The sequence below is a fragment of the Enhydra lutris genome, unplaced genomic scaffold, assembly GCF_002288905.1.
Source record: "Enhydra lutris kenyoni isolate GAN:26980312 unplaced genomic scaffold, ASM228890v2 scaffoldscaffold61, whole genome shotgun sequence".
NCBI lineage: Eukaryota > Metazoa > Chordata > Mammalia > Carnivora > Mustelidae > Enhydra > Enhydra lutris.
In genome coordinates this window covers 1,063,295-1,072,874 of record NW_019154145.1, presented here as the reverse complement: position 1 = coordinate 1,072,874, position 9,580 = coordinate 1,063,295, and the positions used below count along the sequence as shown (strand labels likewise).

General features: G+C 62.0%; 1 protein-coding gene across 1 annotated transcript in view; it reads left to right on the top strand.

Annotated features, from left to right (window-relative positions):
* Positions 1–7,609, top strand: part of LOC111158639 (adenosine deaminase, RNA specific B2 (inactive)) — a 353,724-nt gene extending 346,115 nt beyond the window's left edge. Inside the window, exons 9-10 of the mRNA XM_022520804.1 lie at positions 5,632–5,810; positions 7,433–7,609. Of these exons, the coding sequence (XP_022376512.1) occupies positions 5,632–5,810; positions 7,433–7,609 (356 nt within the window). The remainder of the gene's footprint in view (positions 1–5,631; positions 5,811–7,432) is intronic.
* Positions 7,610–9,580: the final 1,971 nt, after the last annotated feature.

The window sequence follows — 9,580 nt, the reverse complement described above, 5'->3', positions numbered from 1 at the left end:
CGTGTGTTGTGCATGCATGTGATGTGTGTGTACATGTGCGATTGGTGTGTGTGTACATGTGTGATGTGCATGTGTGTTGTGTGTGTGATGTGTGTGCGTGTGTTGTGCATGCATGTGATGTGTGTGTACATGTGCGATGTGTGTGCATGTGTGATGTGCATACATGTGTGGTGTCTGTGTGTGTGTGAGGGACAACACACGGGGTGTCTGGAACATACAGAACACACAGCGGCCTCATCTACACCCTCCTGCCGCCGTACGACTCGGTATTGAATTGTCCGTTTCTCAACATCGAATGCAGTGTTGCCCTGAGACACAAACTTGCCTCACTCCCTATAAAAATCGTGTTCCTGAATGTCCTGTGTAGCTTTAATTTAGAGAAACTGAATTAAATTTTAAATACTTTAGGCCCACCAGCAATCTAAAGAAATGTTACAAAGTCTTAGACGCTGCTTTTTAAAAAGAGGTGCATGCGGGTTTTTGCAAAACGAGGCCTATTGTCCTGCCAGTCGTGGTGGCGGTGGGACTCGCGGTGACGGGAGCCGTTCGAACGTGGCCACAGTCTGGCACAGAAGCACCGCGGGTGGGAGTGGTCCTAACGGTCGTGCTGGTGGCGGTGGCCGTGGTGGCAGCCGTGGCAGTAATGGCACAGTGGGGAAGGCAATGGCAGCCCCAGTTAGCAGGTGCATTAACTCATCGAAGTTAGGAAAAACCTACTTCAGGTTCACCGTATTCACACAATCATGTCAATCGCTAAGTCACTAAATCAAACATCGGACGATCTTCACAGAGACACTCTTGTGTGTCAGAACAGCAGAGTACCTGTGTCAATGCTGGTGGAGACCTTGGTCTCCCACACGTCCGCTCTGAGATACCAGCCGTGTCTAGAACGCTGCAGAGAGGATGAATGACCGCATGGGCTGTGGCACACAGACGGGCTGCACAGATCTTATCAGCGATGGGTCCGATGGGGAAGGTGTTTGGGAAGATCAGGCTTCCTTCCAGATGGTGGGAATAAGTACCGCAGTATCACTGAGTTAGAGTGGCCATGGGTCTGGTCCTAGCCTGGCCACACCACCTTTCAGGGACACCTTTTCTCTCATCCCGTCCTGGGCTTTGTCAACAAATTTCCAATCTGAGATCTTCCCCGACAGAGGCCAACCACACCATCCCCGAAACAGAGCCATGCTAGGCTTCCCTCCCCAGCCAGGGGCCGAGAAGAGATGTCCACGTATGTGGCTGTGGCCAGTGGGAACCCCCCACCCACCAACTGTGGTGCAGAGGTCAGCACGCGGGCTTCAGAGGCCAGCTCCAAACTCACGACTAATAATGCTGGTGTAGGCAGACTACTGACCACCCCAAGACACCAAATCTTAATCCCTGAAACATGTAAATTACTGTATTTGGAAAAAGGGTCCCTATCACTGTGATTAAGTTAAGGATATTGAAATGAAGAGGGTGTCCTGAACTATGTCCTGTGGGTCCCACACCCCACCACATGCATCTGTGGAAGAGAGAGGCTGATGGAGGGAAAGAGAGAGAGACGCGGGGGCGCAGAAGCCACGTGAAAACGGGCAGAGGTGGAAGTGACGCATCTCCACGCCAGGAACAGCGGGGCCGCTGGGAGCTGGAGGATGGAGGAGCGCAGCCCCGCCAACACCTGCGCGCCTCTAGAGTGAGCAGGGAGTCGGTCTCTGTGATTTTCTGTGAGCCGGTGACTGTGTCCACGCTCCACTGCAGCGGCCTCGGGAGACGAACACCGGGCTCCCGGGTCACAGCACAACGTCCGCACGGGCGGGAACCGCACTGGAAAGTGCAACCCTGGGCCTCTGTCACCACCCAGTGAGGGCGGGAGTCCCGGGATCCATGCTGGCTGGCGTGACTGTGACGCGTTCCGTTCCTGGATGTCAAGGTGCAGGTTTGCAGACTCGGGCTCAGGTGCTCCATGGTGAGAATTACAACAAGTCCGATGTCTGTGTCGTCAACAGACCCTGTGACCTTGAACCAAGGTCGCTGATACACAGGGCTGAGTCTTCCCAGGATTTATTTCTTAAGACGACCTTCCTCCCCTCCTGGGGCACAGCAGACACAGGCCTGTGCTTTCAGCGTTCAGAACATGCAGTTCCTCCCTGAACCGGGATGAGCACGGGGCGGACTGTGACCTGCTCCCATCTTCCTCTGGACGGAGATTTCCAATCGGCCCTGGAGGTATCCGAGGCTGCGGACTCAGGGCGAGAAGGTAACACTGTGTTCCTGCGAGGGTCTGTGTAACGCGCCTGCGTGCCGCCATCTCGAGGAGGACGAGGAAAGTGGGTGGCGGCAGGTGGCGCCTCGGACGGTAAGCAGCCTGTGACCGGAACTTGAGCGTGAGGCTTGGTTTGCACATCTGCGTCCAGAAGGACGATCCCGGACTGATGCCTCCCTCCGTGGACAGCATCCAGCCAACGGGGGAGGTCGATGCAGGCCAGAGGTGGCTTCCTGGGAGGAGAGGCCAACGCATCCCCAGAGTCCCAAGCACTTTTGTCCTCAACCCAGCGGGAGACGAACGAGCCCCTCACCAGGCCACGAGGCCTGGCTTGGCTCCTGCACAGCGGATCTCAATTACGAATCAGGACGCGACGAACGAGCTTCCTCAGACACGTGCATGCGGCTCCGCAGAAACAAGTGTCTCCCCCGGGCCAGACTGAGGGAGCAGAAGACAGACTGACAGGCCTGGGAGGAACCTAGCGAAGGGTTCCAACACCCCGCTGAGGGCCCACCCGGGTGTGTGGGGCGGGACAGGGACAGAGCGGGAGCGCCACCCCGAGGTGCGGGGAAACGGACACGAGCGGCAGGAGCCTCCCGTGTGCCCAGGCCTGCCCGTCTCTCCCTCCGAGAACAGGCCGCGGGACTGGCCCGTGGGCATGTGAACCACGAGGGAGCTCCCCTTGCTCGGCGCCATGACCGCGGCGACCGAGCCCGTGCCGGCCCCCTGCACCGTGTGGCCTGCAGGGTTAGGCCGACGGGGGCGTCCTGCAGGATGACCTCCTTGCCTTGTGCACTGACCACTCTGCACGCCCAGGTCAGCGACCCTGCGTGTGAACGCGGCAGTCAGGCATCACTGCCCACGTGACTTTGTAAACGCAAAGGCGGGGCCTCACTACACTCAATCCAGCGACAGAAGCAGAGAGAGAGCAAGGAGGGAGGGAAGAGGAAAACCGTTGTTCCTGTGGATTGCTTTGGGAACTTTTCACCCAAGGGAAAGACTAAGGGGGGCCCCTTTAACCCTGAAGCCCCAAGGACAAACAGCAGTCCCACCGACGTGCACACTCAAATGCACACACATGACGCCACCTGTGCTCCACACAGAAGGGACCCCAACCCCAATCGTGGGCTGCTTCCTGCACACCCAGGACAGCAGGAGGGGAGCGGGCCGCCCGCTTATAACGAACCTGGGAGAGGGTCATGCAATCTAAGTGGGGCGCTGCGATCCCCACGACGGGGGGGACTCTGCACACACCCGCGCTGGTCCTCATCCCTCCCTGTGACAAAGGCAGGCCTCCCACAAAACGCTGTGTCGCTACTGAGAGCCCGGGAAGGAACAGGGGGCGGAACAGCAAACGAGGCACCAAGGCAGGATGGGGGCTGCTTCTGGTTCCCGAGTCAACGTGGCTCGCACCCCACCTTTCCCACCGGTCACCGAGGCTCGGTGACATGAAGATCGTTGCTGGACGGAAAATCTCATTTCCCGTTGCACCTGGTCACGGACAGAGCCCTGACACTCGGAAATCAACTTTTCTCATACTCTGATTTACAGCGTAAATCACTTCCCTCCGTGCACACTTCTCTGCTTCAACACACACCGGCCATCTGGGACCCGAGCTCCAGAGAAGGTGGGTCAGGGGCTGGGGGGGGGCGGCAGCTACCCACCCACGGTCGGGGGGCTGTCTGCCAGCCAGTGCCTCTTCTCTGCCTGCGTCCACGTGCGGAGCCGGAGAAGCCGCTTGTGGACACCCTGGCAGGGCTGCAGCTGAGCCTCTCCAAGCAGGCGTCCGTGTGCCGAGAGCCGGCGGCAAAGTGGGCACGTTCCACAGCAGAGAGGACATGCAGGGGGCCAGGGAGGTGTGACGTGGACCTCGGAGACCCTCCCCTGTGGGAGGGAGGGACAGAGAGGGGAGGGAGCAGGGCGGGAGGGAGGACACGGCTGCCTGCTGCTCTGGAGAAGGCCCTCGCCTCTCTTGGTGACTGGTCACTCCTGACCTTGGCCACTCTCCCCTCTGCCCAGCAGGGCCGTCTCACGGCCACTGTGCCAGACGGTCCCCCTGCCCACCTCTCTGCATGGGCAGCTGCCGCAGGGAATTGCTTCAAGGACAAGCTGTCTGGCTGGAATCGGCCCAGGTCGCCGGGAGATTCCGGTCGGGGGTCAGGCTGCAGCAGGAGCAGGTGGCAGAGTCGGAGCGTGGGTTTGCAGACAGCGGGAAGCCCCGGCTGGTGGTGACACCGCGGGAGGCTCTGGGTCTGTAGCTTTGCCCTTCGGTGCTGACGGGACGCCTGCCCTCACGAGGGCCTGGGGTGCTGGGCCGCCCCTGCACACGGGGTTGGTCCCTCACATCTGTGCAGGCCCCCAAGGGCCAGCCACGGCCTCAGCAACACCCCGGCACCCCTGGGGACACCCACAGCCCAGCGGGGGCACAGGCACAACGCACTAAAGCCAACCCCTCCCGACATGGGAGCCGCCGGTGAGGACCCTCGTCGCCCCCCTGCCCAGGGTGCGTGGGGGTGTCTCTGTGGGGAGGAGCGGCAGGAGGAGGGGTGCTCCAGACACACCGGCTCAGGGAGGGGCTGTGGGAGGAGCAGTGGTGCTGGGAAAGGTCCAGGGCTGTGAACTATCCCACAGCATCACCGTCACTGAGGAGAACAAGAGCCCGCGTCCCTCCTCTGCCCGGCCGCTGGCACAGAGCTGCGCCAGGAAGTCTGGGGCTCGACAGCATGGTGGGGTCTTTCCTCCCATCCACCCGCGCCTCACATGCCTTCCCTGAGGTCACACTGGGATGGCGGGCAGAGCAGCCGCGGCAGGACAGCCCGGCAGAAAGCCAGTGAGGGCCCCAGCAGACCCAGCGTCACAGGCTGCGGGCGGGACGGAGGCCGGGCGGAGGTCAGACGCCGCTGCCCCACAGTAGGGACGCTGAGCGCCCCCTTCTCTCATCTGCGCTAGGAACCTGGGACTCCCGGGGCTGTGACGTCCAGTGTCCAGTGCCGTCCCAGTGACCAAACCCGCCGACTTAAAGCTCCGCTGTCGTCCTGAAATCCTGCACAACCCCTGAACCCGGGGCCTCGTGTTTGCGTTTCAGTAAAGGCCTCAAAACTTCCGGAGCTGCTGCTGGATCGTGTCGCTGGTTCTTGGCCCACGCTCTCAGCTCTCTGTCCCGCTCGCCTCGCTTCTCCACACGCATGCACCGAAATCACAAGCCCCGGGGCCTGTCTGGTACCACGAACACCTCCCAGAAGCCACAAGCCCGTGTGAGAACGGGCAGCGGGGTGTGGGCGCCTCCCAGCAGTGCGGCAGCCAGGCGTGGTCTCCCGCCGGCCGGTGGCAGGGGCCCTGCGGGGCCGGAATCCTGATGCCGGCCACTGCGGCTCCTCTCTCGGCAGGGGTGAGCCACGCCGCCGCGCGCCAGCCGGGGAAGTCTCCGCACTTCAGCGTGAACTGGGTGATGGGCAACGCGGACGTGGAAGTCATCGACGGCACCACCGGGAGGAGGAGCTGTGGGGGCTCATCGCGGCTCTGCAAGCACGTGTTCTCCATGCGCTGGGCGAGGCTGTACGGAAAGGTAGGGCTCCGCTCTGGGGGAGGCCAGCCCTGCCGCCCTCGGCTCCCGGCGGGCACAGGGAGGGGCCCCCAGGAAGTTCGCACTGGTCCGAGCGAGGGGCACCCACGGCCCCAGCCACTCCCGCTGTTTCCCTCACCCTGGGCCCCGCTGACGTGCGACACAGCCACTGCCCTGGGAGCTCCCAGCCAGCAGCTGAGGACTTGGCTGTGGCCCTAGACGCCTCACAGACAGGGCACGGGCGGCTGCACGTAGGGCACCATAAGGGAAGTTCAGAAAAGTTCCTGATATGGTATGACCCCGGCTGAGACCGAGGAAGGTGAGTGGTTTCCCCTGAATGACATCAAAAGCAAATGCCAGGCCACAGGTCACAGCTCTTCTCCTGACCCCAAAGGCCGTGCGTTTCTACAACAGTCCTGAGCTTCCTCCTCGATAAACGGGGACAGTTACCACATTTCCAGAGTTTAGGCTGAGATCTAGATGTCCACGTTTCCAAAGCACAGCAGACTGTGGCAGAACCAGACAGACGTGAACGGGCGTCAGGATCACAGAAATCCAAGAAGCAGCTGTGCCTCTGTCCCGTCTTTATCCAGCAACAGCTCCCAACAGGAACGGGGTGTGGGGCGCATCTGTCAACCCGCGGCACGGGACAGACACACCCACCCTTAAGATAAGCATTGCTTGCAGTTCAGGGGACCCTGGACGTTGTGCATGTGGCCCTTCACCTGCACGACCTCTGTGCCTGCCACGAGTCCACGGGACCCGGCTCTGTCCTGAGCACAGCGCTTCGGCTGCCTCCCCGCCCGCTCCAGGCACCATCCACACTTCCCACGTCCGCACACTGCAGGGACCTGTGTCAGAGAACACCACTGATCCTGTCTTCCTAAACAAAAGGGCCCCTTGCACCTGTTCCAGGACATGGGCCGAACCCGCGGGGGGAATCCAGGCCTCCTGGCCCTTCTCCCTGCACTGCTGGCCTCTCCACAGGGGATCCCTGCCTACATTGGCCTCAGAGACTGGCCTGGTCCTGGCCCAGAAACCCGACAGAGGAGACAGCCCGTTCCACCGGTTTCCTAACTGGTTGGCAGGAGAACTCGAACGCCCCCATCTCCTGCCTCCACGATGCTGCTTTAGTGCCCACAGACATCCCCCCGACCCCCCAACCCCACCCCAACAGCAGTCCCAGACCCTCTCGCAAAAGAAAACCACACAGCATACCTGTTCAACAGCAGGCAAGTTACATGTCTGTCGCCTGCCGCTCCTCACATCCCTGCCGAGCAGCCCGGGTGCGTCCGTGGCGCGTCAGGGCTGCCGGATGGCACGTGCCCACCCCTTTACTGGGGTCAGACGGACACGTAACTAACGCTGGACAGACTCAGGGTAGGTAACGTGACGTCCTGACGCATGCTGGGAAGGGACCACCACGAGTCGGCCCGCCTGTGCGCCCAGGACGGTCGCTGTGGGCAGCTAAGGAAGCTCCTTTGGGGGCACACATGTTCTCTCCGCTGTGTGGCTTCTCCGTTCACAGCAGGCACCGAGGGCAGGCGGCCGGGAGCCGTGTTCCGCGCGGAGGCCCCGGCACTGCTGTCTGCTGGGCTCACCCGCTGTCTTGTTCCTGCCCCCAGCTGAGCACGCGGATCCCGAGCCACGGGGACACGCCGTCCATGTACTGTGAGGCCAAGCGGGGGGCGTGCACCTACCAGTCGGTCAAACAGCAGCTGTTCAAGGCATTCCAGAAGGCCGGGCTGGGCACCTGGGTGAGGAAGCCGCCCGAGCAGGACCAGTTCCAACTGACTCTCTGAGTCCTGGACACCACGCTCCTGGAGCAAAGCGCGCGCGCGGCGGGGGCCACAGGCTGTGCTCACCGGCTCCCCGCGCTCTCGCCCTTGGTGCTCCAGAAGCACGCGCGTGGTCAGTGTTCCGTGGGCAACTAGACTCGAAGTAGGAGCTGCTTCTCACGTGGATGCTCCCACGCTGCCAGGACCCACACTGCCCCAGACCTGAAGGCCCCGGGCACGGCCCAATCTCTCCTCCTGGTGTGTCCACAGGAAAGTTTCCGTTCAGGCTGAAGGGTCGTAGGTGCAGCTGGTCCCGCGGTGCCTGGGGTGCCGCTCCCCACAACCCCTCTCCGTCCCCGCACCTCCAGTGTCTTCGTTGCCCCCCCGAGCCCGCACCCCCAGCCCCACATCTGGTCCCCAATCTGTCTCCCTGCCCCACACCCCCAGCACCACATCTGGTCCCCTCCTCCCTGTGCCCCCAGCCCCACATCTGCCCCCCGGTCTCTCTCCCTGCCCCACACCCCCAGCACCACGTCTGGTCCCCTCCTCCCCACGGCCCAGTGCCGCATCTGCCCCCCACCCGCCCCGCACCCCCAGCACTGCGTCTGGTTCTCAGTAGCACAAGCCGGCACGATACTTCAGGATAAGCCACAACGAAGAGAAAAGCCATGGGCTCTCCCCAAAGAAGCCAACAGGACGCTCTACCATCCTCATCGTTCACATAAGTGTTTACTCCACCTCCCTTCAAAGCGGATTGGAGACGCACAGTACTGAAGAACCCTAAACTCGGACCAGAGAAACGAAGACCCTTCCAGCAGCGCCCAGTTAGCTGAGACGCAGGCGGGACCTGGGCTCCAGGACCAAGTGCCACAGACCCTGCAGACACCACACCCATCCCAGACCCAGCGCGGGCTCCACGGCAGACGTCCATGGCCGCTGACCACGTCTGTGGCAGCCGCGTCCGGGTTAGCGACCACCCACACCTCCTCAGCAGGTAACAAGGGAACCACGTAGCAGACCACGCTCCGACAGCTCGAGTGTGCATCAGAAAGCGAGCGCAAGGAGTGTCCACAGCAGCCCTTCCCGGGGCTCGAGCAGCTGCGAGCTCTCCACGCTTAGCGGAGATCAGCGCCTGTCACGGCCGAAACGCACACAGCAGCTGCTGAGCCTCAAGAGGCAGGATTCTGTCCCCTTCCAAGCAGGCGTGGGACACCCCGACCATGGCACCCTCTCCAGGAGCGCCGCGGGCGCCGAGTACGCCACAGACAGGCGTCCTCTCCCACGCCGTCGGTCCGTCCGAGTACTCGAACTGTCCACACGGACCACCACGAACTCATCTCTGACATCTGTCATGTGACTGACAGGCCTCTCATTTTCCCCACAGAAGAGCCACTCCTGAAACCCACTAGGCCACGCAGCCCGGCTCCGGAGCGTCCCGTCCTGGGGCAGGGGCGTCCCGGAGGGGTTTCCAACCGGCCAGCCCTGCGTGCACACCCTGACCAGAGCGCAGGACCGCCCCTTGGCCCCAGACCCAGAAGCGGAGGAGCAGCGTGCCGCCCGTCACATCAAGATCGCGGATGCGACAAGGAGACCAGCAGGAGGCCACAGGAGTTGCAGACATGCGCTGTGGACGAGCAAGGGTGCCGCTGTGGGGACCAGCTCCTCCAGGCCGTCACACGGCTCAGACGTCTCACTCGCCTTCTCTTGGGAGAGAACATGGGCACACAGCACACAGTTTCCTCAAACAAAGTTATGAAAGATGGGAAATGTTTCTGCAAACAGATGACGCACATTAATCTTTAGCTCGACACGAAAGCTGGAATCACGTGGCCGGTTTACATTAGCTTCTGGCCGTCGGACATGTCACCGGGATGAAACATGGATGGACCTGCTGGCTGAGACTCGGCCTGCCCTTCTCTGGAGCCCATCCCCGGAAAGTACGGACGCACAGAGGACAGCCGCCAGGGCCTTCGACGGCTCCCGTTCTGAGCCCTC